The sequence below is a fragment of the Tetranychus urticae genome, chromosome 3 (assembly GCF_039701765.1).
Source record: "Tetranychus urticae isolate SD_2017Ah chromosome 3, NJAU_TeUrti_SD_1.0, whole genome shotgun sequence".
In the NCBI taxonomy this organism is placed as follows: Eukaryota; Metazoa; Arthropoda; class Arachnida; order Trombidiformes; family Tetranychidae; genus Tetranychus; species Tetranychus urticae.
The window spans coordinates 9,943,038-9,970,960 of NC_142960.1; the positions used below are offsets into that span (position 1 = coordinate 9,943,038).

The 27,923-nt window shown below is 31.9% G+C and overlaps 4 protein-coding genes and 1 long non-coding RNA gene across 5 annotated transcripts; 1 reads left to right on the forward strand and 4 right to left on the reverse strand.

Moving 5' to 3' along the window:
* Positions 1-55: 55 nt before the first annotated feature.
* Positions 56-1,914, reverse strand: LOC107369580 (putative glucosylceramidase 3). The gene is made up of 4 exons (XM_015937544.3): positions 1,360-1,914; positions 1,105-1,271; positions 604-995; positions 56-535 (listed from the first exon to the last, which is right to left on the reverse strand). Exons 1-4 carry the CDS (start codon positions 1,897-1,899, stop codon positions 87-89), a joined length of 1,548 nt encoding a protein of 515 aa, XP_015793030.2. The 5' UTR covers positions 1,900-1,914; the 3' UTR covers positions 56-86.
* Positions 1,915-2,969: 1,055 nt separating this feature from the next.
* Positions 2,970-5,128, reverse strand: LOC107369592 (lysosomal acid glucosylceramidase-like). The gene is made up of 4 exons (XM_015937560.3): positions 4,549-5,128; positions 4,297-4,466; positions 3,528-3,925; positions 2,970-3,454 (listed from the first exon to the last, which is right to left on the reverse strand). Exons 1-4 carry the CDS (start codon positions 5,086-5,088, stop codon positions 3,006-3,008), a joined length of 1,557 nt encoding a protein of 518 aa, XP_015793046.2. The 5' UTR covers positions 5,089-5,128; the 3' UTR covers positions 2,970-3,005.
* A 15,852-nt stretch (positions 5,129-20,980) lies between these two features.
* On the reverse strand, positions 20,981-22,844 carry LOC107370665 (putative glucosylceramidase 4). The gene is made up of 4 exons (XM_015938631.3): positions 22,267-22,844; positions 22,017-22,186; positions 21,545-21,942; positions 20,981-21,465 (listed from the first exon to the last, which is right to left on the reverse strand). Exons 1-4 carry the CDS (start codon positions 22,804-22,806, stop codon positions 21,017-21,019), a joined length of 1,557 nt encoding a protein of 518 aa, XP_015794117.2. The 5' UTR covers positions 22,807-22,844; the 3' UTR covers positions 20,981-21,016.
* Positions 22,845-25,673: 2,829 nt separating this feature from the next.
* LOC107369673 (uncharacterized) lies at positions 25,674-27,664 on the reverse strand. Its single transcript, XM_015937649.3, has 3 exons — positions 27,468-27,664; positions 27,158-27,301; positions 25,674-27,059 (listed from the first exon to the last, which is right to left on the reverse strand). The coding sequence occupies exons 1-3, from the start codon at positions 27,662-27,664 to the stop codon at positions 26,228-26,230; spliced, it is 1,173 nt and encodes a 390-aa protein (XP_015793135.2). The 3' UTR covers positions 25,674-26,227.
* On the forward strand, positions 26,941-27,894 carry LOC112539620 (uncharacterized). Its single transcript, XR_003083558.2, has 2 exons — positions 26,941-27,082; positions 27,161-27,894. It is a non-coding gene; the product is annotated as an uncharacterized LOC112539620 (long non-coding RNA).
* The last annotated feature ends 29 nt before the right edge of the window (positions 27,895-27,923 follow it).

Here is a 27,923-nt window from a genome sequence, read left to right on the forward strand (position 1 = left end):
AATTTTGATTAATTAAACTGTGTAAATATTAGATGAATTAAATCATTAATCTCTATCATTCTTTAAAACTTTTATTTTCTGAAATTTCAGTTCAATGCAATAAGCATATTGCGAATGGATCTTGGTTTAAGTGTAGTTGTAAAAGGTACATTGGCAAATCCATTGATTGTTAAATCAATTTCATATTCGTCCATGTTTAACAAGATTAATACTAAAGTATTATCAGGAGTTATAAACGCAACTCTATAAACACCTCGTCGAGCATTTTCTACAGAAGTTTCAACATGCGTCGATCCAATCGGTAAAAATTTAGTGAAATGTGCTAATGCATAATACATTGGATTCTTGTAATACTCTTGTGCTGTTGCATTCACAACTATTGTAGCATCAATCCAACTTTCAGCCCAACTAGGTCCTCCAACAGTATCGACAGCTAAAGCCCAATCAGTCCAACCAGTTGAACAATGTTGTAAACCTGCAATTATATCAAGGGCATAAGCTTCGGCTCGTCCCCAATCACCTAAATGCTCAGAAGCTATAGAAAGAAACAAATGAAAATATCTCATAATAATTAATGAAAGCAGCATCTCAATTGATACTTACCAACACCTTCATTACCAGCTTCTGATGAGAATAGGAAAGCACCATAACCAATAAATCTTGATATAGTTCCGTATGTCCAAGGATACTTTCTGTCGTACCAATGATAAGCAATACCCTTTACATACTTTGCTGCTTCTGGGTCATTCAATATGACAGGTAAATACTCATCCATTGAACTTGCCCCTGCATCATGAATCATGAGTGTTAAATTATCCCTTCCCCAACCGGCAGCTTTCAGAGCTGGTCCTAGATCTAGTTTTACAAAATCCCTTAGTTGTTCTGGAGTCATCCCAAGTGTACCCCAAGGAGCTCCTCGTAACCCTGCAGGAGGATTATTCAGTGTAGTTAGTCCCCAAAATTTCACTCCATGGTCCAAATAAGTATTTAAATATCTGCAAGAAAACATGATGAGGAAGAAACCAATCGAGATGGTTTTCGGGATGAACATTGCGATTTTTATTTAATTTGCTTGACTATCACTATCATTCCCACATAACTTACTTGACATAATATTGAGCCCAAAGTTTATAATAAACATCTCCGGGTTTCCCAATCAATTCACCATTTTTGAATGAAAGAGTTGTTTTCATCCAAGCTGGTGATGACCAAGCAGAAGCAAAAGCTCTAAATTCAGGATTCAACATTTTTGCTATTCTCAAAAATGGAATCTATTAGATTGAAGATTATATCATTATATTATAAGCAAAGAAAACAGAACAGCAGCAAGAAACTTGCTTATAAAGTGTATTTACTAACCCTGTATTTAATGTCTTCCTCAGCAAGAGCGAAATGTGATAGAGTAAAGTCAAATGGAGTATCGTCCAAGGAATAAGCATGTGTCGATGAATCAGATGCGCCAATAGGTACTCGTCCAATATTGTATTCAAGACCATTTTCACCAAAATAATCATACATCAAAGATTTAACCAAATCATTGGATAAACTTGCAATATTGAGAACAGCACCATCAGTGAAACATCCACCGAAGCCAAGTATCTTTTGATTTAAATGTTTAAAATTTATATTTAAAGTAAATTTATTGTCCATCATTCGATCGATTCGATTTTTTAACTGACCAACTGGTACAATAGTTTTTTCAAGACGATCTGACTTCTGGTCTGAATCATAAATCGCTATATAACCAGGTTTAACAGTTTTCTCAATGGCCAATCTATCACATTTATCAGCATCACAAACGCATACAAATGAATTGGATTTATATTTCCTTTTTACACAATCACTTGCTAGAGAAATGTTTGCAACAAGAAACACTGTTAGTAATTGAAAAAATATCATTTTGTAATAAGAAAACTATCCTTACATAGCAATAATTTAAAAATAACTTTATAATGTTCAAAACAATTTATACTGGATTGGTTGAGAATAATAAAAAAGCAGATCTATTAACTTATTAACTATCCTCGATTTTAATTCACAATCACTTTTGTGATATGCAATTCAGTTTATCACATCAACCTTTTTATTATTTATCGGAAAACATGCAAACCAAAAATAACCTCATTCATGTGCTCCTAGTGAAAACATTATATCTATTGTTATATCTCGCGAACTAAAGCTTAGTGCAAAAGTATTGCCAATCGAGCATTCGACACTTCAAAATAAAAGGATCCCTCGACGATCATATAATGCAGTTTCATATGGTAGCTTATTTGCTGAAGATTAATTAGACCAGATTTCAGCATTTTTTTGGTTCTACTATGAGACATTCACAATTCAATCCATGAAAACTTGCACTTCGTTTAGATCCATTTTTTCAATGTCAATGGTCTAAAATATGGCAATTAACTGATTAATTAAGAAATTTTAATTTCAAATCTATTCAAATTAACTCATCAAAGGGAGTTGGCAATTTGTGTTTGCAATGTAAATCCTGATAAATACAGCCAGCTGGTAGTAGTTCAAAATTAAAATGAATTTTCTCAATTTTTTTGCCCCAAACTTTACGATAACTCAATTCAAATCAATACCAGATTAACCAGATCAATGTGTAACTTTATGTTCATTTCAAATCAGCAATTCTTGGCAAAACTTTTTGTGATGCTATCAACCATTCACAATTCACGGTAAAATTGTTGTATTTCATTTTAAGGATACATTTTCAAGAAATATCTAATGACAACCATTGTAAATTTATTTTTAGGGCCTCACTATTCAAAATTCAACAATCCCTTTGTTAGGAGTGATTTGAAGATCCTTGAATATTAAATTCTGTATTGAATCATTTTATCGTAGATTGACTCTGCCATGATTCATTGCCAATTTAATACGACCCATAGTGTCTCACATCTTAAGAGCCACTGATTTTCTTCTCTTTATTGTATGTTTTATTTTAAATATTATAATAATTTATGCAGGGATTTCATGTTCATTTATTTAACATTTCAGTTCAATGCAATAAGCATATTACGAATGGATCTTGGTTTAAGAGAAGTTGTAACAGGTACATTGGCAAATCCATTGATTGTCAAATCGATTTGATCATTGCCCATGTTTAACAAGATTAATACTAAAGTATTGTCAGGAGTTATAAACGAAGTTGTATGAACATTTGCTGGAGCATTTACTACACTAGATCCAACCCGAGTCGACCCAATTGGTAAAAATTTAGTGAAATGTGCTAATGCATAATACATTGGATTCTTGTAATACTCTTGTGCTGTTGCATTCACAACTATTGTAGCATCGACCCAATTTTTAGCCCAATTAGGTCCTCCAGCAGTATCGACTGCTAAAGCCCAATCAGTCCAACCTGTTGACCAATGTTGTAAGCCTTCGAGTATATCAATGGCATAAGATTCGGCTCGTCCCCAATCACCTAAATGCTCAGAAGCTACAGAAAAGAAACAATTGGAAATTTTAAGATCAATTTATAAGATTTGGCTAAAATCTCAATAAATCCTTACCAGCACCTCCATTACCAGCTTCTGATGAGAATAGGAAATAATCTGGATATTTGTCATGAACTTTCGATAAAGTTTGATATGAAGATGGATAGTTTCTTGAGTACCAATGATAAGCAATGCCCTTTACATACTGTGCTGCTTCTGGGTCATTCAATATGACAGATGCATAGTCGTCAATTGTATCTGTACTGTCATCATGAATCATTATTGTTAGATTATCCTTTCCCCATCCAGCAGCTTTTAGAGCTGGTCCCAAGTCAAGTTTCACAAAATCTCTGATATCTTCTGGAGTCATACCAAGTGTACCCCAATTAAGTCCTTTCAATCCAGCAACGGGCTCATTCTCAGTGGTTAATCCCCAAAATTTTACTCCATGATCCAAATAAGCATTCAAATATCTGAAAGAGAATGATTTTCAATGAATAAAGTCAGGAAGAAATCAATCTTGACGCTTTTCGTGATGCTCATTAATATAAAGATGAACGTACATGTATTTATCTAATGGGATAACCAGTTGTTACTAAAAGGCACATTACATGTCATGGCAATATTTAGTCTATTATTTTAATGGCAATAATAGACTCACTTTTCATGGTTCTATTCTATAATACAAACCTTTGGAATCAAAATTTTAAAGAAATTAATTTTTACCAATTTGTTTAAATTTTTCGTCAATTGTCAACAAGTGCACGAATTCCGTGTCTTTGGCGACAACCTGAGATAAACGCACCAACACTATCTCTATTGATTCTAAATCCACACAACTTACTTGACATAATATTGAGCCCAAAGTTTATAATAAACATCTCCAGGTTTCCAAATCAATCCACCAGCAGTGTGGAATAAATGATTTGTTTTCATCCAAGTTGGTGATGACCAAGCAGAAGCAAAAGCTCTGAATTCAGGATTCAACATTTTTGCTACTTTCAACAATGGAATCTATATAATTAATAAATTAAAGCTGGAAATATTGTGAACAGGGTTGAAGAAAGAAACTTGATTAAAATTTGTTGCTACAAACCCTGTATTTAATGTCTTCCTCAGCAAGAGCAAAATGTGATAGAGTAAAGTCAAATGGAGTATCGTCCAAGGAATAAGCATGTGTTGATGAATCCGATGCACCAACTGGTACTCGTCCAATATTGTATTCAAGACCATTTTCACCGAAATAATCATACATCAAAGATTTAACCAAACCATTAGATAAATTTGCTATATTAAGAACAGCACCATCAGTGAAACAACCACCAAAGCCAAGTATCTTTTGTTTTAAATCTTTCACATTTACATTCAAAGTAAATTGATTGTTTTTATTTTGATCGACTCGACTCTTTAATTGACCAACTGGTACAATGGTTTTATCAAGTCGATCTGACTTCTGGTCTGAATCATAAATCGCTATATAACCAGGTTGAACAGTTTTCTGAATATCCAAAGTGTCACATTTATCAGCATCACAAACACAAACAAACGAATCGGCTGTATAAGTCCTTTTTACACAATCATTTGCTAAAGAAATGTTTAGAACCAGAAAAACTGTTAATAGTTGTAAAAATATCATTTTGTTTTAAGGAAAGTTATCCTCTCATAGCAATAATTAAACAAATAATAACCTTATAATGTCAAAATTATTATCATCTATGTGCTTTCAATGAAAACAATAAATCTATTGTTATATCTTGTGAATTACGATAACTTAATCAAAAGCTTTGTTTCTATTACTTCCAGTGTATTTATATCAGATTAATTAGATCAATGTTTAGTTTTATGTTCATTTCAAATCAGCAATCCTTTTGAAAACACATTACTACACACATATTGTACTTGTTGTGATGCTATCAACCATTCATAACTTACAGTTAAATTGTTTTGTTTCATTTTGGGGATAATTTTTTCAAGAAAAGCTAATGTTTGCCTTTGACAATCTAGCCACGAATCTGCATATTTTTCATGTATTTGATCATATTTATGCTAGAACAGATGTCAAATAATTCATTGAAAATGCATGTTTAGCCAAATATTTTTCAAAACAAATTGAACACGATTTTCGAACAGTCGATCAGAAAGTTTTTTGCTTCCGCGGATATACTAAGGTGTGATCAATAAAAAATGAGACTAACTTTGAATGTTGATATTTTGGCAACCGTTTGTTCGATTTAAGTAATTCTTGTTTTAATTTATTTATTAAGGACAGATAAAGGGCCATGTCTTGCTGCTTTACAAACTTTGACCTTAGTTCCGGTCATTAAGCGCTCGAAGTAAGCGCTATCAAAGTTTTTCAATTTCAATCTAATTCTTGCCTTGAGTTGATCATAATCATTAGCTACCCAGCCATTTCGATAAACCAATGCTTTGAGATGACACCAGAACCTTTCTATTGGTCTCAATTGAGGTACATTAGGCGGGTTATCATTTTTATTAACAAATTTTATGTTGAGTTGAGTTAATGTTTCAATTGTTTTTTTCGCATAATGAGAAGATGCTCCATCAGGCCAGAATAAATAATCTCCATTTGAATGAAATTTTTCAATGAAGGGCTTTAATCGTTTTTTTATGCATTCATTCGAGTATTTTTCCGAATTAAGTGCACAATTAGCGGGAATGAAGTAGAGGGCGCTGTGACCATATTCGCTAATCGCGATCCAAACGCAAAGTTTTTTTTCGAATTTTGATTTTTGATGAAATTTAATTTCATCAGGCACATTTTCTTTGTTATTGGTATAATAACCGACACTTTTTGAGCGGTCGAGTGGAAAATAACTCTCGTCGTCCATAATAATGCTGAGTTTAGATTTGATTGCGAACTCGTTCTTTGCCATTTTTTTCAATCTTTTGATTTGTTTTTCTTTCTGCTCAGGGGTCGATTTAGGTATTTCAACCGATTTTCTGAATGATATTTCATTCTTTTTCAATAAATAATTTACATAAGATTGAGATACCTGAAATTTACTGGCAAGATGGCGCTGAGAGCAACGAGTTCCATGAGCGATTTGCAAAAACTTTTGTTTTTTTTTGAGTTCATTTTAATCGCTTTTCGACCTGAACCAATTTTCCTGGCTATTTTTCCATCATCTTTGTATTCCTTAACAATTCTTAGAACAGTTGATCTTGGTATTCCGATTTTTTCAAAGTAATTTGCACAATTTATTGGCGTAGCTGAAGGGTTGCTATCAATATATTGAATAATAATTTTTCTTCTTTCACATAGCGTAAGTTTACTTGAGGCCATTTATTTAACAAAATATTTGATAAAAACACTTGAAAATTTACACAATTATGGTAAATTTTATGCGCTTTCATTTGCCCCCCACAACAATGCCAAATTCAAATTTTATCGTTACTTTAAAGGATTCTAAAGTTAGTCTCATTTTTTATTGATCACACCTTATAAATGTCAACTCTTAGCTCACCGTTATGTAGTTGTAAAATTATCAAACATACAATAATTAACCCACTACTTCATTTAACAGCTAGCATTGAAAATTCATATACAGAACAATTGTTTGAATTTCGTCTTTTTAAAGGTTGTGAGCAGTCCTGCAACTTGATTTTTTTCGCTTTGAAAAAATTTTGACCAATGAAAAGTTTTTGATTTTATGTATTTTCTTTCAATTCTTGAATAATTTCCGTTTTTAATATTGTTGAATTAATCAATATATTGATATTGATATTTTTACGAAAGAAAATTGAATCAAAAATCAATGAAATGCAAAAGTAGATCTAACTCATCCTTAATAGGGATCATTGAAAAAAAAAATAAGTGCAATTTTGGGATGATGACAATTTTTTTTAGCTTTAGTAAGTTCATGAAGTACTCTGTATATGAATAATGTTAGTGAATTAACTAATTTTCTGAGTTAGAATCTTATCGTAATCGGAAACCTGTGGTGTGATTACCGTGGAAAATAACGTAAACATCCCTTTATAATGTAAATCAGACCAAAATATAATATTAAACTCTTTCTATTATAAAAGTTAAAGATGGTTCTCAGGTGCTCTCAATGTTTTCATTTGCAAATACTATTTTCTTAAGATAGCAAACAATAACGGCAGATGAAAGCATTGAGAGCACAAGAAGTTTATACATTTAGATATTGCAGGCTCTTGGGTCGTCTACGGCTCATTTTATTAACTCAGGCAGACCAACATAAAATTGCGTTTTGAATTTATGGTCGGATATTATTGGGTATTTAGGAAGGTATACTCTACTCAGCATAAGCTTTCGATAGATATATGGTTCATTTTATTCTGAATCTTAGGCCGATATGACGTTTGTCCTTTGACACCCTTTACGTAAAAGCAAACAAACAAAATTCAACATGAAATAAAAAATTGTAAAATTGGATCAACCTTCATTTTGCCAGTTTGATAATTTCATTCAGACGATATTTCCATAAACACCTTCACATGTGAGCAAAATGGCATAAAGTGAGAAAAGTGAAACTATTGCGCCCATAACTCGAAAAGTTGTTAGTCTTTGGTTTACTAGGATCACGATTGGACAAAGAATCATTGTGATTTGCAAAAAAGTGATACAAAAAGATTAACAGCTGTTGAATGGCCACTTTAAATGACTTCAATCAACTTAATTTCATTTGAATCTAACGGCCAAAAAGAGGTCTGAAAATTCATTTGAACCTCAATTTTAACAATTGAATTGAATTTAAGAATTGACAAAAATTTCATTATGAGCATTATTCAATTTATTATATTTAAGTAGTTCAGTTTTTAATTTCAATTTACAATAATATGGTGTCACATGTATCAAAAAAAGCAAAAAAAGCAAAATCAAGTATTTTGGAAAAAATCAAAACAATTAAATGAATTTAGTAAAAACGTAAAAACATTCCGGGAAACCTGATACTTTGAAAGTAAGGAGATTCGCGAGAATCAGGAGATTCTGGAGATTCTGGAGAATCAAGAGAATCAAGAGAATCAGAATATTCTGGAGAACCAGGAGAATCAGGAGACTCATGAACTTGGAATTCTTCAACTTCGTTCTCACTTGAATTTCCCTCTGCAGGTGCATCATTTATGTTGCTGAAATTTGGTCCAATGTATCCTTCTGTAAACAGGAGAAAAATTAACCGATAATCCAAAATCTTAGGTCTTCGTCTCGGTCTCTCAGGAAAAGCAGGTAAACTTTTAAAGCAACGATTTGCTGACGCAAGACGAACATTTTCAGGTGTTCTTAAGCAGAATTCACGCTTCTCAAGAGTAAGTTTTTGTTGGTTGATGAAATCATTTGTTCTCTTTATTAGCTGTTTTAACTCGTCCAATGCCACATCCATAGAATTTATTTCATTTTGTATTCTTTCATTTTCCATCACAGCTACAGACCGTGACATGGAAAGGATTTTTTTCATAGCTTCAATGTTAGAAGACATTTTTAAAGAAAACACTTGAAAATTTGAAAAAAAAGAGTCACAAATGTAAAAGACTTTGACGGAAAACGAGTAAAGTGAAATGAAACTATTCGAATAAAATAATTCGAATTTAATAAAGCTTCTCTTGTTACGCCATCTATTGTTTTCTTATAATACTGACAGTATAACAAAGGCAATAAAATAAATGAAGGTTTAACTGTAATAATAGCTCAGTGGTTAAAGATTTGGTCAAGTTGAATGAGTGATGAATGGGTCGATGTCTCGGTTGGAGAAGCTTTTTGAGTAAATTTAAATATGAATTTTTAAAAACGCAAAAGCAAGGCACTTATTAACCATTTCCTTATGCGCTCGTGTTTTTTGGTCTGTATACATAGTTTTTAATCAAGTTTAAAGCAGGAATTGAATCTTTTTAGAAGGGCTCATCTCAATGTATCAAAATCAACACCAGCTAAAGGTTGAAGACTTCTAGAGCCGCTTAACAGATTCCAGAGATTCCAGTGAACTTAGGGTCCGAAGAGGCAAAATCACAAGCTTCTGAATGTACCTTTAAAGTATCTGAATTTTTCAACATTTCATTACAGTTGGGAAACTTGCAAATAAATTTTCCAGATCCATCCGAAATAATACACTTGAAGTAAAGGAATTTTTGATCAAGTCAAAGTGAATAGGCAAAATGGCCTACTCTCACAATTGATGGACTGGACAGAAGTGAGTTGGAAGCAATCAAAGTATAAGCACAAGTTTTATCGGTGACTAAACGAGAGTGAAGAACCACGTCAACGCCGATTTTTCCAAGCGGAACAGATTCTTTTTGAATAGTCCATAATTTTTGCGAATCCAGATCTGGCTAGAACCTTGATAAGTTTTTGGTATAAGTTTAAATCGAAAATTTTAAAATCTGTTGTGATCTGCCATTTCTAAACTCATTAATCGATATTTTCAAAGCACCATTTAGGAACAGTTGAAGATTCAAGTGGATTCTTTGCAATTCTTTCCAGAGCAATTGTTATTACTTTGTAAACCGCATCATCGTAAAAAAAGCGTTTTCAATTTTATCGTAATTTTAGGCCAATTTCTATTGTTTCACAATGTTTAGGATCTCTTCAAGCCATTTACAGAACATGAATTTGATGATGCGTTTCACTTTATTTTGCCATTTGCACCTTGAGATACAGATGGTTCCCCAAATGAATGGTTCCTCTCAGAAATTGATTTTCCAGCAAATAAAGAATCTTGCTTTTCTCTCTGCTATTTTCTTCAGATCTCATTGAGCAGAAAGCAACAGATTTGCTTGAATCCATCGTTTCATTTTCTCATTTTTTGCGACCTTTTCTTTTCTTAGCCAATGTAATGTTCTCATCTAATTGTGGACAAAACTCTCAAGTTAAAATCTGCATAGGGATTTTATGCTTGGTTAAAGGTGAACGGTATATAAGTTGCATCAGCTAGAGTCTTTAATTTTTTGGATAAGTTTAATTTATCACAGATAAACCATGGTTTAAGTTTGCAAGTGAGAAGACGTTTTTACATTCTCTACGACACCATCACATGAATCCCATTTATTAATAGATAAATACTCTCTGTATAGAAAAGATTATCATAAAAAAATCATGATAAGTAAAAAAATATTCAAGTAAATAAATGAAAATTCAACATGAAATAAAAAATTGTAAAATTGGACCAACCTTCATTTTGCCAGTTTGATAATTTCATTTGACGATATTTCCATAAACACCTTCACATGTGAGCAAAATGCCAGGCAAGAAAAGTGGAACTATTGCGCCCATAACTCGAGAAGTTGTTAGTCTTTGGTTTACTAGACTCAATCACAATAAAAATAACAATTATTTGATTTTGATAAGAGATAGACCAAATAATTTAAATTAGATTATTTAATACCTTCATCCCCTTTTTAGTCTGGGGCAATAAGACAAAATCATATTGATTACATAATAGACTAATTTATTATAAAGTCCATAGATGACTCTGATCTACAGAGTGGATGATATTCATTTTTTTCCGATATCGATATTGAGATTTGATCAAAATATCGATAACGGTAATGTAATAGAATAATTCTATTATAGAATATATCACAAGTTCTGATTCAGAAATCTTATGAGTCAATTACTTTCAATTTTAATTTTAACCTAATTTTTTGATTATATTGAATTTGTTAATTTAATATTAAAATACTCTTTGAACCCAGTGTTACCAAAATTTACGAGTGTTTTATTGCTAATATAAATCAAGTATTAGAAATACAATGTGCTCTCAACGTGTGTTGACCATCGAATATCCGTCGTGGACACTTTTGTGGTGTATTATAATGGATACCAATATTGGTTACGTGGTTATTGATCCACATTAGACACCTTACCGTTATTGCGGGATAAAAATAATTGTGTATGGAAATTTGCTTGTCCAAAGTTCTTTGCTTGTACTGATGTAAATGTATAAACTTTGAAGGTCCAAGAAGCTGATACATATATTTTGGTAAGTATACCTTTGGTTTAACTGACATTTCTAATTTTTCAACATTCCTGTTAGATTTGCCTAAAATACAATTTTTAGTTGCATTTGAAATTTACTGCCAATTTTATTTTAATACTTATGGTGTCTTTATCTAGCTATCGTTTTATTTATTTATTCAAATTTTCTCATTTTATTCATTCTTAGCCTTCCCAGAGATAATGATTATCCAAGTAATGGACGTTATAAATGTTGGCTAAAGCTTAAAAGCCTCTCCTCTTTAAAGCACTCAATCGTCATCAAAGCGCGTCTTCAGATTACAGGGCTCCAGAAAGTAGAGAGAATCTTGAATCCAGATATAGTTTGGCGCCTCACCCTAATAGGATTCCGTGGAGTACTACATGAAAAAAAGTCTTGCAGAATACCATTCCAGTCTAAGGTGGTAGATTAAAATGTGAAACAAAATTCAAGAGAAATTCAAGAGGAAGAGCTTTTGCTCCCGAATTTAGTAAAAGTTTTATTTATTTACAATGAAGATGCAGAACTTTCAAATTTGCAAGGAAAAATTGTAGATGGTCGTTGTGATGGTGATTGTGAGTTTGAGCCACTCAGCCATTTTTAAATTTTACTGTTAATTTGCTTGTCCAAAGTTCTTTGCTTTCACTGATGTAAATGTATAAACTTTGAAGGCCGAAGAAGCTGATACATATATTTTGGTAAGTATTCCTTTGGTTTAACTTACTTTTTTGGTTCAAATTATTTGCTTAATCGACGACTGAGTTACGATCAATTTATTGTCTGTCAGTTTTTTTTGAACTGTATGATTATTGAAATTTCAATTTTGAACGTTGGTCATTTAAATTAAATCATAATCAAGGTTCATAGGTGGTGTTGTTTAATGTTTTTTTCTTATCTAAACCTGATTTATCTTTGTCCAATAAAGCTCATTAAGCTTCAAGCATTTCTTACAGCTTGATTGAAACACACTTTTAGTAGTGTTGCAGCAATTTAAGTTTTCAATACATTTTTCAATACAATTGTTAATCATTTTCTATGAGTGAGTTTTTTTTCACAACTGAGTTGTATTAATATTTCTCTATTTAACCTGTTTTATTTTATCATCTGATTGTTTATTTTATTTTACAGATTATCATGAGTGAAAGAAGTTCAAAGTGTCTATTTGCAGATTTTTTTTCCAAGAAAAAGACTAATGGAGAACTGATTAATTTTTTTGCTTCATGTGAGGAATCGTAGTTGGTCCCACAACTCATCAAATTACCATGGGATTCAAATGAGGAAGAGAAATTGATAAATTGTTTTTATAAAAATCTCTGAAGCTAAAAATGCCAAATTACAAGCAATTCTTATTTTATTGTTGAAAGGAAAAATCGAACGTGCTAAAGAATTGAAAAAAGAATGTCTCCGTGTTGATGGACAATTTCAAGACTATGCTATATCTATCTCAGCTATCATTGATTCATATGCCGAACATCTTCCTAAATATAAAGATTTTACTAGTCAACCGGAGCTAAATACTCCACGAAAAAATTGGAGCCACAAAAAGGTCAAAGAGAAGACAAAATTTAACGCCGGCTCATCCAATGCAACTGAGACCTCGAAACAAAAGTATAAATGTGTAAAATGTGAATTGAAGCTTAGCTCAGTGGTTAAAGGTGTAAGAGTAACAACGGAGATTCTGGGTTCGATAATTGTTGCTTTCATTAAATTTTATTATTCACTTAAATGATTTTTTTTTGTCAGAAAATAAAAAATATTTATCAATATTTTTAAATTTAATTTATTCATTTAAAAAACATCAAACATAGAGGTACCAGTAATTGTTACTACATTGCCAGTCTTTGGTTACTAAGATCACGATTAGACAAATTATTATGAGCATTATTCAATTTATTATAAATAAGTAGTTCAGTTTTTATTAGAATTTTTTTACTTACAGAAAATTGAGCAATTTACAATAATATGCTGTCTCATGTATCAATATTTTGAAAGTAAAAGGATTTGATAATAACTTCTAGAGGTTCTACCTGTAATTTCACATTTTCATCAGTTAAATCCTCAAAATTTGATTTAATGTATCCTTCTCTAATCAGCAAACCCATCAGTCGTTTATCCAAAATCTTGAGTCTTCGTCTCGATCTCTCAGGAAAATCAGGTAAGCTTTTCAAAATACGATTTGCTAACTCAACAGAAATATTTTCAGATCTTTTTAAGCGGAATTCACGCTTCTCAAGAGTAAGTTTTTGTTGGTTGATGAAATCTTTTTTCTCTTTATTAGCTGTTTTAACTTGTTCACTAGCACTTTCATAAAATTTATTTCATTTTGTATTCTTTCACTTTCCATCACAGCTACAGACCGTAACATGGAAAGGGTTGTTTTCATAGCTTCAAGATGAGGAATGTTAGAAGACATTTTCAAAGAAAACACTTGAAAATTTGAAAAAAAAGAGTCACAATTGTAAAAGACTTAAACTTGATAAATAAATGAATAAAATAATTCGAATTTAATAAAGCTCCTCTTGTTACTCCATCTATTGTTTTCTTATAATACTGACAATGTATTATAACAAAGGCAATAAAAGGAAATCGCTATTTGTACTTTTTCATTGTAAAATTAGGCTTCGAGACTATTTTTACTCGAAGTGCTTTTCTTGTACCATCTCATGTTGAGCTCTCATTTAGAGTTCAATTAGAGCTATTTTAGTTTTTTCAATTAATTGGACATTATATTTGACACAGGTTTAAAAGTTAATCGTTATTTAACCATATTAATCTAATAAATGATATAATTTAATCCGTGTGTTTAAAATTCAGTGTTTGTGTGAAAAACTGAAAGTTTACCCAAACATGAGGAAGTTGATCAAAGGAAAATACAATTATCAACTGAAAACTCTCTTCAATTTCTCATATAAATATTGTTATTAAATCAGTAATTCTAGATATAATTGTGATTATCACCAACGAAAGTACAAAACAAAATAACCGCCAGCAGCTGTTCATCCAATGAAATCAAGTATCATCTATCAAAGTATTGAATCCAAGGAGATAACTCCTGTGTAAAAATAGGCTTTAGCATTTTTTTATTGTTATTGTCCAACTTAAAGCGGTGAAATTAAATTGAAATGTTTAGGAAAATTGACTTCTTGATGTTTTTTCTCATGCAATTTTTTCAACTTACAAACAATATTGGAAACTCATGTTTATCAAATTAAACTAAAGGCAAGGAAACAATAAGTCAGACGACATCGGACAATCAGACGAAACTCTCAACTCATCTGTGTTTGGTTTTATTTTTTATGTGTTCAATTATATTTTAATATTTAATTTCAATTACAATTGAATTTAATTATAGTTAAATTTTAATTTGTGAGATACTATTCTATCTTCAGCATTTAAAAAAAACATTAGCCTTTGGATAATACAATTTAATTTAACCATTGAAACAGGTGTAAAAGCCCACCCTCTGTCCCCTGATCCAGACTGTTACCACTTTTTTTCAAATAATCTTCCATCAAGAAACGCTTTCTTCTTCAAGTCTAATGTGTTTTAATTAATACATTAATCATGGATGTATTATATAACTGTTTTTTCATAAATGTTTTCATTTCTTGTATTTTTTACCATCGCATATCTGTACATTGTCTCTGTAAGTTTTTTTTAAAAGATGGTGAGTTGTATTGCCATTATTCATTCATTACTAATGTACATTTTTACCTTTTTAATGTTTTAGCTATTACAGCTCCTGAGATTGACAAAAAAGCTTGTTCAAATATCAATAAACAAGTTGGAGAAAAAACTAAAATGAAATGTAAACCCTTCGCAAGTCGAACCTTTTCTTACAATATTACTTGGTTCAAAAATGGTCAACTGTTATTTCAAAATAATTCATTGGATCGTGTAAGTTTTTTTTGTTGTGATTTTCATTCTTACTTGATACATATACATGTACTCATCGCTTTTACTTTAATTTAAAACGTATTTTACGAAAGTTACATAATTTTATATTATTAGTACAAATATATTCTTCTTCTTACTGTATCATTACAGATAAAGTTTAAAAGAAATGCAATCGAGATCGTACGACTTGAATTTTCCGATGCTGCTAATTATTCTTGTCTGGTATCCAATAATTTTGGCAATGATTCTGCAAGCTTTGAGTTGAATATTTTTGGTGAGAGCAATTATTCAATTTTATCGGCCTGAACTTACCTCTTGTTTTCCTACAGCGACTAAAGATGATGGTTGCATTCGCGGACAGTTTACATGCAAGAATAAAAGTATTTTGAATAAAACTCATTGTATTGAAGGATATAGGGTATGCGATGAGTTTGCAGACTGTGCTGATAAATCAGACGAAGTTTCTTGCTGTGGTTATAAAACTATTAGATGCGATAATGGTATAAACAGTGATGATTGCATTTCACTTGAAAACATATGTGAAAAAAATTTCACAGCTTCAGATTGTCCTGGACTACCTTGCCGTTTGTTTAACATTTGTGATAAAGGAAATACTGGAAATGTATTCTTAACTCATCATCCAATATTACTCATGTGTCTAATGTTTCTTCGATTTATGCACAGCCATTTACAATTTTAATTAGTATAGTTTTGCTACTTTCGATATAAAACTAAGAGTAAAGGAGAAGAGGTTTCTCTCAATACAATTTTGTGAAGCTTACAAAAGTGACTCTGTCGAGGGCGCTTTAAGGTAATTCAAAGGTATTTTTAAGAGATTAGATAAAAAAATTAGATTAAAATTAAATTGAAAGAGATTGCTAAAGTGACTAATTTGAACGCCTCTAGTTGAGCACCAGCTAACTAAACTTCTCATTGAATCTTATTGCAAGCTATCTCTTCTTCTTCTTTACTCTTTAAATATACTTAAAAGATTTCAAAAATGTATTTTTATTACAACAATGTGAAAATATTGAAAATTTATTATTCAAGTCTGAAGAGTTTTAGTGCAAAAGATCATTAAAACCTTGCTCACAGTTTTTATATTCACGTAGCGGTGTGAAAGTTTCATGATTATTGATTTCTTTGAATTCATTTCCTACTACTTTTCATTATTACATTTTCAGTTGGGAAACTTGAAAATAAATTTTCCAGATCCATCCGAAATAATACACTTGAAGTAAAGGAATTTTTGATCAAGTCAAAGTGAATAGGCAAAATGGCCTACTCTCACAATTGATGGACTGGACAGAAGTGAGTTGGAAGCAATCAAAGTATTATAAGTTGATAAAGCAAATTTCGAAAAACGGTATTGACCCAGTCGAAGGCGGCATACACGCCAGAAAATGTGCACCGAATAAAAGTCTCAGATTTAGCGCAAATTTTGCGCTGATGCAATTTGATGCGCGCTAAGCGCTCGTCTAAATTTTTAGAAACAAAAAAATCCTCTAACTAGATACGAACCCTCTATCAATCACTTTCAAACTAAACCGACTCTTTAACCACTGAGGTATAAAATTTACAATAAATGCATCACCGTAAGAAACATGGATAAATCAGTTTGCTTATCAACGCAATATTGGTAGAGACGAATCAATAACAGAGATCCTCAGCTCTTTACCTAGAAAAGGAGATTGGACTAATTGCAGTCGATGTAAAAGATGCGTTTGATAACATCAATAGAAGATCAATATTGAATGAATTACATACATGGGACATCGGCCCAAGAACTCTGAAGCTGATTGAAAGCTTTTTATCGGACAGAAAAACAATCATTAAAGACAGAGACAAGACAAGATGGAAAGATGAATTAACTGCAGTTCCTCAAGGATCTGTTTTAGGACCGATTCTTTACATTATCGCCACGACAAAATTGATCAACGAAATATTCAAGCAACACAAAGTTAAAGCCGTCACATATACTGATGACATATCCTTCATCATCGAAACAACGAGAATCAAAAAATTTGAAGATACAATGGCATCCGTTATTAGTGGATTGAATAAAAGTGGATTGAAATCCATTGATCTAGAAATTGAACAAACAAAGACACTGTTCTTACTACTGACAAGGATATAAGTTTACCGGAGAACGCATTTACCTAGAAAAACTTAGTCTAAATGAAGCAGAAGAATTAAAGATTCTTGGATACATCTTCGGTAAAAGAGGAATGAAGGATAAACATTGGGTGAACATCGAAGCGACAGCATCCAGGACAATAGATTTAATAAGCAAAAACTGATGAAAAGATTAACAATAAAATGGAAGAAGCTGATCATTGATTCCTTAATAATGAGCCATATAATTGGTCTTCCAGTCTCGAGTCCGAATGATATTGAAATTGGTAAAATAAGAAACATAATGATCAAGTTATAACGTACATAACGAGCAGTTTATGGATCTAAGGTTGTTGGTGAAGTTACTGTAGATATGATACATAGTACATATGAGAGGAATATAAGTATTGGCTACTGAAACCTCTTAGTTGGACCCTGGAGAAGATATCAGGCCCAGAAGTTATTCAATTCCTGAATGTCGAGATCATTTACCAAAAGGATTATTCTTAGTTTAACTGACTGGTGAAGTAATACCATGAGAAAACCAAATTTACCTGCTCATGTAGTAACAATGTTAAATAATTTCCCAGCTCATCTTCATCCTATGTCTCAATTTGCTGCAGCTATTACTGTTTGTAATAGTGTTGCAGCAATATTATATTTTTGAGTAATATTATCGATACTTTCTCCAATAGTATTGTTCCTTTCGATATATATTTTTTTCGTTGATATGTCTGACATTTTAGTGTCTTTTTACGCTGCGAAAGCATCAAACTCGCAAAATTTGGTTTCATTCACAGTAGAATAGCCTAATAACTTCTTTCTAGAGCGAAAAAATCTCTTCAATAACTAGTGAAATCATAAAAAAGGCTAAAACGAGGTATCTAAACAATTGGACTTTTTGTCTATCATGTCCTCATCTCTACCAAGCAAGATGATAATTTCCAAATCTCATTGATATTACAATCCTTTTTACAATATTTTATAATATTAGCATTTTCAATAGTATCGATACTCATTGAAAAAATATTGTTCTTTCAATAAATGCTTTTTTCGGGTATCATGCAACACTAGTTTGTAATATTGAATATTATCCAATATTCACCAATAATCCTTGTTGAGATGGTTCATCAGCGGGGACTGCTGATCTTAATAAGGATCGATCAGCTGCCTTGTTGATATGTTAAGAATGAAAAGCTTACTAATTTTGTAAGATTATTCCTCACTATTCTTAGTGACCATGAAGGTGGAAATGTTTATGCTGTTCATCTACAGTTGGTAGTGAAATATCGAATCAATATCCTTCATTTGCTGCTGGTAAAGGCAAGGGCAAGTGAAAATGTGCTGTGTGACTTAGCTTGGCCACTTCATGGTCTTGCCAACCAACAAGTTTTAGTAATTATACCACAAGAAAACAGGGGAAAAAGAATCAACCAAAACATCATCATAATCATCATCAACTCTCATAATCATATTCCCAAATTATGCAAATCATGCATCCCAAAATCCCAATTAACACATGCGTTAAGATGAAAAATCTTACCTCTGAACCAAAAGAAAAAGTGATGTTGCGTTGGACGCGAAAACCGCATGACTCTGGCGTTTTTGTTTCATGCGTATCTAAATGAGCATGAAACGCAATTAAGTGTAGACTTTTTTATTCGACTGGGAATCATAGATGACGGGCCAATTCAGTTGTCCTTATCTCTTTGAACTTTGGATCCACCGGTTACCAAAGTTATTTTAAATTTTCGATGTATGTACCAATAGTTTTAACTACCTAATCAAGTATAATCATGGAATCAAATGAAGAAACTATGTATCCAAATTGCTCGTAAACGCGATCCAACTGATTTCGGCATCAACGAGGTTTTGTTTTAAAATATTCAATTTGCTCATCTGAACTTGGACCAAAGACTTTTCAAGGGTCTAAACAGATTTGGATTTAAAGTGATCATCATGTAAACTGGTCGGAAACTTTTGCTTCAAGGTTTCACCAAGCCAGAATATTTTCAAGTCAGGCACATTGTTTACCCATTTTCTCAGGTAATTCTCATGCGAATCTGGAGGATGAGCCATAAAAATCTCCTCCACCATGAACTTGGAATAAAAGAATATCCTTCAATTGTATCTCGATTATCTTTTAATTTTTTTGGAAAAGTTTAATTTATTATCACAGATAAACCATGGTTGAAGTTTGCAAGTGAGAAGACGTTTTTACATTCTCTACGACACCATCACATGAATCCCATTTATTAATAGATAAATACTCTCTGTATAGAAAAGGTTATCATAAAAAAATATTCAAGTAAATAAATGAAAATTTCAAAGAATATCAATTTTTACCATGTTTCATGTAAACAACCGATAAACTGTTATATTATTATATAAAATTGTGAGGATAAAAAACTAGTAACAATTGTCACAAATGTTTGAAATGTATGGTTTGAAAAAAACTATGATTAACAAATTGTTCATGATGATAATCTTTGATTTTATTAGAGACTAATTTTGAAATGTAGCCAAATTGAGGAAAATAAAGTTCAAATGTAATGATGAAATATCTTTGTTTCTATCATTATCATAACTTATGGTGATGATAAGGTTACAGTAAAACCTCTCAAAGGTTGTATTGTTTTTCGTAAGGCGTCGTTTTACCTCTTGCTACCTAAGTGTTTTACCGACCCATAGGCGCTAGGCTTTATCCAGCTGAGCTGGGAATCCACAGGATAGGGGTTGGGATAGGCCAGGGGGCTGAACCCTGGATAAGCAGTTTTACTGTATACGCTCGAGTACCAGGACTTCGGCGAGGTTCGAACACTAAACCCCAAAGATGCAGAACGCAACATATGAAAGTTAACAGTCTTATCAGTCAGTAGAGTAGTTGCGAGAATATCAATTTCTCGATATTTCTCGATATATTGCCAACGAGAAATTATCGATAAAAGCTTTGATTTATCGATGCACTATTGAGTCTTAAACAAGCGTTTCTACTGGACGCTTGTTTTCTAAAAAAGGTCAAATGTGGTCAAATTATTGCTCAAAAAGGTCAAATCAAACAAAAAAATGTTGATAAATTATGTTTCCTAGTCATTGCTAACTGTTTGCGATTAATGTATTACAGTATTTTCACGTATAAGTTTCTGTAGTATGTTTTGCTAGAGCAGAAAGGGGCATTACATGTAATAAGAGAGAAGGAGCTTATTTTTTATCCAACTTATACGTGGAAATACTGTATTAATATGCATCACAATCTGAATATATTTTCTCGATAATTCTCGATAAATCTTTTGATAATTCTCAATTTCTCGATTGATAATTTTTTCATTTCTCAAAAAACTCTATCAGTCAGTTAATATTTCCACAGCTTCTTTGTTATGAGTCACTTAGCAATCCTGAGTTCAGTATTTTTTATCATTGAATATTCAATTGTATATTCAACCATTTTACCATCAATTGACTCTACCATGATTCATTTTTGACGAATGCATGATCAATTGTATCTCATATCTGAAAAGTCACTGATTTTCTTCTCTTTATTGTTAGTTTTATTTGAAATAATAATTTATGCAGTTATTTCATGTTCATTTATTTAACATTTCAGTTCAATGCAATAAGCATATTACGAATGGATCTTGGTTTAAGTGTAGTTGTAACAGGTACTTTGGCAAATCCATTGATTGTCAAATCAATTTTATCATTGCCCATATTCAACAAGATTAATACTAAAGTATTATCAGGAGTTATAAACGAAGTTGTATGAACATTTGCTGGAGCATTTACTACACTAGATCCAACGCGAGTCGACCCAATTGGTAAAAATTTAGTGAAATGTGCTAATGCATAATACATTGGATTCTTGTAGTACTCTTGTGCTGTTGCATTCACAACTATTGTAGCATCGACCCAATTTTTAGCCCAATTAGGTCCTCCAGCAGTATCAACAGCTAAAGCCCAATCAGTCCAACCAGTTGACCAATGTTGTAAGCCTTCGAGTATATCAATGGCATAAGATTCGGCTCGTCCCCAATCACCTAAATGCTCAGAAGCTACAGAAAAGAAACAATTGGAAATTAAATTAGTCTAAAAGATATAATTGATAAAATCATTATATTAATTCATACTTACCAACTCCTCCATTACCAGCTTCTGATGAGAATATGAAATAATCAGGATATTTATCATGAACTTTTGATAAAATTTGGTATGACGATGGATAGTTTCTGGTGTACCAATGATAAGCAATACCCTTTACATACTGTGCTGCTTCAGGATCATCAAGCAAGATCGATGAATAACTTTCAATGTCTTCTGTGTTGTCATCGTTGATCATTATGGTTAGATTATCTTTGCCCCAACCAGCGGCTTTTAGAGCTGGTCCCAAGTCAAGTTTCACAAAATCTCTTATATCTTCTGGAGTCATTCCAAGAGTTCCCCAAGGAAGTCCTCTGGTTCCTTCGATTGGTTCATTTTCAGTGGTTAATCCCCAAAATTTCACTCCTTGGTCCAAATAAGCATTTAAATATCTGAAAGATAATTAGTAAGATTATAAAGAAATCAACTTTAATGACCAAAATTAATAACCTTTTCTAAAACTTACTTGACATAATATTGAGCCCAAAGTTTATAATAAACATCTCCAGGTTTCCAAATCAATCCACCAGCAGTATGGAATAAATGATTAGTTTTCATCCAAGTTGGTGATGACCAAGCAGAGGCGAAAGCTCTGAATTCAGGATTCAACATTTTTGCTACTTTCAACAATGGAATCTATATAATTAATAGATTAAAGTTTAAATCGTTGTCAAAACATGATTGCAGTAAGAAATATGCTTCTAAAATGTACTAACCCTGTATTTAGTGTCTTCCTCAGCAAGAGCAAAATGTGATAGAGTAAAGTCAAATGGAGTATCGTCCAAGGAATAAGCATGTGTTGATGAATCTGATGCACCAACTGGTACTCGTCCAATATTGTATTCAAGACCATTTTCACCGAAATAATCATACATCAAAGATTTAACCAAATCATTCGATAAACTGGCAATATTGATAACTGCACCATCAGTGAAACAACCACCAAATCCGACTATCTTTTGCTTTAAATCTGTAACATTTACATTCAAAGTAAATTGGCTGCTTTTAGTCTGATCGAATCGACTCTTTAATTGACCAACTGGTACAATGGTTTTATCAAGACGATCTGACTTCTGGTCTGAATCATATATTGCAATATAACCAGGTTGGACAGTTTTCTGAATATCTAAAGTATCACATTTATCAGCATCACAAACACAAACAAACGAATCGGCTGTATAAGTCCTTTTTACACAATCATTTGCTAATGAAATGTTTAGAACCAGAAAAACTGTTAATAGTTGTAAAAATATCATTATGTTACAAGGAAAGTTATCCTCTCATAGTAATAATTGAAACAAATAATAACCTTATAATGTCAAAATTATTTATACTGAATTGGTAGACAATAACAAAAGAGTAGATTTATCAATTTATCCACTATGCAGGAGTTTAATTCACAATCACTATTGTCATATGTAATTCAGATTATTATTATCAACCTTTTAATTTATCGGAAAACATGAATTCTTTTTTTATTGTTTCTGCATAGCTTAGGATTCAATTATTGATTCCAGCAATCAAGTTCAATAAATTTCAAAAGCTGAGCGCGTAATCACATATGATTTCAGTGTTAATCAACTTAAACAATCTATTTAATGATAACTCTTTCAATAATATTGTTTGACTTCTCAAGTTTCTTTGAAAAATGTCTATTATGTTTGTAATCATCAGATCAATTGAGGAAATTTGGATAGCTGACAATTCATGTTTAAACACAGATTTATCAACCAAACAAACATAATTTCCGTATTAACTAACAAAATCTTTTCTCAAATCATTTGTTGGCACTAATCATGTACAGAACTTACGTGAATAGTCAATTTACCCTGTTTTCAAGTTACGCTATTCATGAGCTGTATTACCAAATAACTTCAATAGAGTTACATTGATTTTGTCTCATCGAGAATAGACTGAGATTGATTGAAATTAAAAATCAGGAAAAGCCACAAAGGTTAGTTATGGTCGTAATCAGTTGTAAATAAAAAGCATGAGTAAATCCGTGAGTAAATGAAACATATTTACATTAAATGTAAACATTTAGAACAGTTAATTGACGTTAAATTAGATGAAAATAAACGATGTAACAGTCCTCTGGAAATACAATGTTAAATAATCCATCCTAATAATCAAATGATCCCCTAATTGATAGTTTAACTAAGCAACAATCAGTTTTATAAGAATATACGAAAGAAGGAGAAGACAATGATGAAATAAGGCAGCACAAGTGCTAAGTGATTTGATAATTTTTATCATTTGACTTAATCAAACACTGACTGAAACAAAATGGTTTCAACCTAAAAACAGCAAAGAAACAGAGAGAAGGAGAAAGACATAGTGGTGAGAACTGGAAACTAGGAAAAGAAAGACTGAAATGAGCGAGAAAACTGAGAGGAAAATGAAAAATGAAGATGATGATGGAAAAAAGTAACTTATTAAACTTATTACGCTGAGCAATCAACATCTCATGTATGGAATCAATGAGAGTTTCTATCGAGACGGTTAGTTAAATGACTTAAGATTAATCTAAAGCAACAGCTTTTGTTATCTTGTATCTTGGTTTTGTCTTCACTAGCTCTCTCTATCTCATGAGTCAAAGTTTGTTGTGCAGTGAAAAGAGTGTCTTTTTGTCTTCACATTTTCGCCATTTTTTTGAGTTGCTCTAACTTTTTTGCGTTTAATTTGTGTTTTTTTGTTCTATTTATTATCATGTTATTAGTGCCTTTCAACATTTCTTGACGATATTCTTCCACTATTAAATGAACTTCTTCCTAGACCTTTTCTACAAAGTGTACCACTTGTCATCGTTCACCTGCAACAATCTTTACCAGCATCTCTCCAACATTTCAACAACCTGTGTAATTTGTGTTTCCTGAATATTATCTACCGGATTTATCATTAATATTGGTGCCTATACGGGATTAAGACTTTAAAAATGGCTTTACTTTATACCTGGCTCAATAAACCAAATAACTATCATCTTTCTTCTGGATGGTTGTTTATCAAATATGTGATACTTTTACTACTAGCAATAAATGTGATGATCTGTTTGTTACTAATTCCCATTGTTCTCGCTTATATCAATGATCATTCCAATCATGATGATTTCGGTGGTGCCTCAGTATTTGCTGCTTCTGTTTATGCTGTTATTTTCCTTATTTTTGCCATAGGAACTCACACACTTGGCTTCATCTCGGTTAAACGTGAAGTTTACCAGCTCATGTTTAGCTATTGCCTGGCTGCTTCCCTCATTTTACTCTCCATCATTTTGTCTGTTGAAACTCGAGAGAGACCGTTAATATCTTGGCTTTGTCTTAATTTTACTACCATCCTATTAACACTTGGCCTCAGTTTGGTCACTCGTAGAATGGATCATCCAGCTGGCCCATCAATTGTAAATCAAACCGATTTGGATGATGTCCTCTACACAAGATAAACTTATATTCCAACTTGCCTTTCCTTAGTCCTTCGACTTGATAGCCTGACAATCTATTACAATGTTATCTACAAAATCTTTACACTTCAACCACAAGCAAAGTCATCGTGATCATCATTTTCTTCATCACCATAGATTCAAATCTGAACATTTCAATCACCATCAACTATTACAACAGTGGACTTTGGTTTAAATTGAACCTAGAAATACGAAGATCATGAATACGTTGCAAATGGATACATTTTTCGACCATGGTTTTTAGCTTTTTTTACTAGACCAATTATGCCTTTGTTTTGTAATTTACTAAGGCTGGACTGGGCTATTGTGAAGAATTGACCGAAATCTTAAAATAATGTAAACTAAATTTGATAATTTGTGCATCTCAAATGAACCAAAGACAAATCATGCCAAAAAGAATCCCACCCGTAAATAGTTCTTCTGATGCACTGGATGCTCATTTAATTTGAAAATTAAACAGTGAAACGTTAATTACAAGACTATTTGATATCTGGTGAGAGACTTAAATTAGCTAAAAGGGGAAAAAGCGAGATTAATATTTAGTTATGATGATTTACGATATTTGGTACAAACGTCAATTAGCGAGATATCTGAATAATCGTAGACCAAGAAATTATAAACACAATACCATAAACAAGTAGCTATCTAAGTTTATACAGTTAATCATGATTTATAAAACTAAATAATACTTTATTAATCCTCTCCAGGTTTGATTTAGTTGAGTCTAAATATGAAATACAAATTTGTAGCCGTTCAGAATTGCTCATTGGAATTAGCAATGAACAATTGATCAAGTTGTTGTTGAAAACACAATTGAACAACAAAATATCACAACAAAATATGAGTGAGTTAACAAAAACTAAAATTATAAATATTTAACAGTCAATTTTAAAAAGTGCATAATGATACAATAGATGAGTCAAGCAAATAGTTGAGTCAACTGAAGCTTTCCAGTTTTTGATATTTTTTAGACATTGTTTGAATCATCAAATGAAACAAATCGATTTGACAATGAAATTAAATGATCTCGTTTATAATCCTATGAGTTGTAATAAAACGTTATTATAGCTGTTTAAAAAAATATGCTTCCAAAAGACAACCTTAAATAAGTATTCAACAGATATTAAATTTAAATTCCAAATCGACCAGATGAAATTTTCAATACATCTTACCAGTATCAATACCAGTTTTTCATTGATTTATCATCAAGTCGAATCCATATTTCATTGAGCAGAATCAATTGGTAAAATGATTTCATTTTGATTATTATTAAGATGATGGCTATAAGGATTGACTTGATGATGGTCGAGTGAATCTAGTGTAACTGCATAGGGACAGGAACCAGGAGAAAAGTGTTTACCATTGTACTTGATTTGCAGCTGATTTCCAATCATTGAGCGATTCTTATCGACCCATTTTACCCTTTTTTTGCTCATGTCATTTACCAGATTATAGACGAAACGAAATCGTAAAACCCAGTTGAAAACAAATTTAGTGAATTGAAGTAGAGTCCAGTGAAACCAAGATAGCTTGAATGCCGAGGTAAAAGATAATCCTAAAATATTATACCAATAAGCTATGAACACTTGCCATCGTATACGAACAACAGGACGAAATGCTTGAGCAACACCTTCGGCCACTTGGAATCCTATCGGGTAGGGATGATGAGGAGTCAGGGAAACTTGAGGTGTTAAAAATTGATCTGCAATGTAAAGGAGATAGGCTCGAGTATCCTCTAAATTATCATATGTGCATAGATTGTATTTATCTTGAATCCCATTAAGATAACCCAATACTCGCCATAAATAGATAATGTCTTCCAACTCGGAATCGCTTATTCCATGAGCAAAACAAGATGAGGTGTGAGTAATTAACAGACCAAAGAAACCTGCTTGAGTTAATACCATTTGGCATTGAGATACCCAAAGACGTTGCGATCCAATGGAACGACTGGTTAAATTATTCATTGTTTTGAATATTGATTTATGCATTGCTCGTACTTTCCTCAATGATTTGTATGCTTCACCGGATTCATCGAAGGGATCATTTTCATACCTGTTGGTGAAGGAAAAAAGTCTGTTAGTATTACCTTTTATAATCAACACATTGCATTATAAATATAATATGATAATAATACAATATTTATTTCTTACCAGGATGACACTTTCATATCTGTATCCAGATAACGTTTGAACAATTTGGAAACAGAGTCATGGTTTCCATTTGTTAAAAGAGGTTCCAAAAACAGTGGAATTTGAATTCCAAGAATAAGGCCGGAAAAAGAAGCCCATTTTAAACTATTATTGGTCAAAAAGTAATTGCAATCTATTAAACAGTTAGATTTAGTAAACAAAAAATTGGAAATGTTTACATCCACAAGACTGAAACAACTGACTGTAACACAGAAAATCTTTTCCCTGGCAGATAATTTGTTTACATTTGTAACAATTAATTTTTACTAACCTGATCAGATATTTATCAGCAGTTTTCTGAGCCCTTTTAAATTTCGATTCGTCAAACCATTCTGGAGGCACATTCGGATCAATGAAAGGACAAACACCAATTTCGAGGGATCCTTCTTCAATCAACTGCTGGTACCGCTTCCTAACTCGATTATCTATTGTTTGATTATTGTTTTCCTTGTCTTTAGATTCTTCCATGTCGATTAGGAACAATTACTTCTGTTGAAAGATTCAAGGAAACATTAGAATTGACAATTTTCATGTTTATTTCCATAGTTAACCAAGGTCGAGTCTAACTTTTACATTGCATTTAATTAATTTACATTTGTTACTCCATTGCAATATGCTGCCATCTAGCATATCATTTTTTGTAATGCATTTTGAAAAAATGATTTGTTTCAATTAAATCGAAATATTTGTTCAGAAAATTTATCAGAACCATCATTCATAATCAATT

What these genes read in the sequence shown, in the direction of transcription:
- LOC107369592 (XM_015937560.3), bottom strand. Translation starts at nt 5,088, where the DNA reads ATGATATTTTTACAACTATTAACAGTTTTTCTGGTTCTAAACATTTCT. An exon ending in AGGAAGACATTAAATACAGG is followed by an intron (nt 4,467 to 4,548) that starts GTTTGTAGCAAC and finishes TTAATTATATAG; the next exon opens with ATTCCATTGTTGAAAGTAGC. An exon ending in AGCTGGTAATGGAGGTGCTG is followed by an intron (nt 3,455 to 3,527) that starts GTAAGGATTTAT and finishes TCTTTTCTGTAG; the next exon opens with CTTCTGAGCATTTAGGTGAT.
- LOC107370665 (XM_015938631.3), bottom strand. Translation starts at nt 22,806, where the DNA reads ATGATATTTTTACAACTATTAACAGTTTTTCTGGTTCTAAACATTTCA. An exon ending in AGGAAGACACTAAATACAGG is followed by an intron (nt 22,187 to 22,266) that starts GTTAGTACATTT and finishes TTAATTATATAG; the next exon opens with ATTCCATTGTTGAAAGTAGC. An exon ending in AGCTGGTAATGGAGGAGTTG is followed by an intron (nt 21,466 to 21,544) that starts GTAAGTATGAAT and finishes TCTTTTCTGTAG; the next exon opens with CTTCTGAGCATTTAGGTGAT.
- LOC107369580 (XM_015937544.3), bottom strand. Translation starts at nt 1,899, where the DNA reads ATGATATTTTTTCAATTACTAACAGTGTTTCTTGTTGCAAACATTTCT. An exon ending in AGGAAGACATTAAATACAGG is followed by an intron (nt 1,272 to 1,359) that starts GTTAGTAAATAC and finishes TCAATCTAATAG; the next exon opens with ATTCCATTTTTGAGAATAGC. An exon ending in TGGGCTCAATATTATGTCAA is followed by an intron (nt 996 to 1,104) that starts GTAAGTTATGTG and finishes GTTTTCTTGCAG; the next exon opens with ATATTTAAATACTTATTTGG.
- LOC107369673 (XM_015937649.3), bottom strand. Translation starts at nt 27,664, where the DNA reads ATGGAAGAATCTAAAGACAAGGAAAACAATAATCAAACAATAGATAAT. An exon ending in GCTGATAAATATCTGATCAG is followed by an intron (nt 27,302 to 27,467) that starts GTTAGTAAAAAT and finishes GACCAATAATAG; the next exon opens with TTTAAAATGGGCTTCTTTTT. An exon ending in GATATGAAAGTGTCATCCTG is followed by an intron (nt 27,060 to 27,157) that starts GTAAGAAATAAA and finishes CTTCACCAACAG; the next exon opens with GTATGAAAATGATCCCTTCG.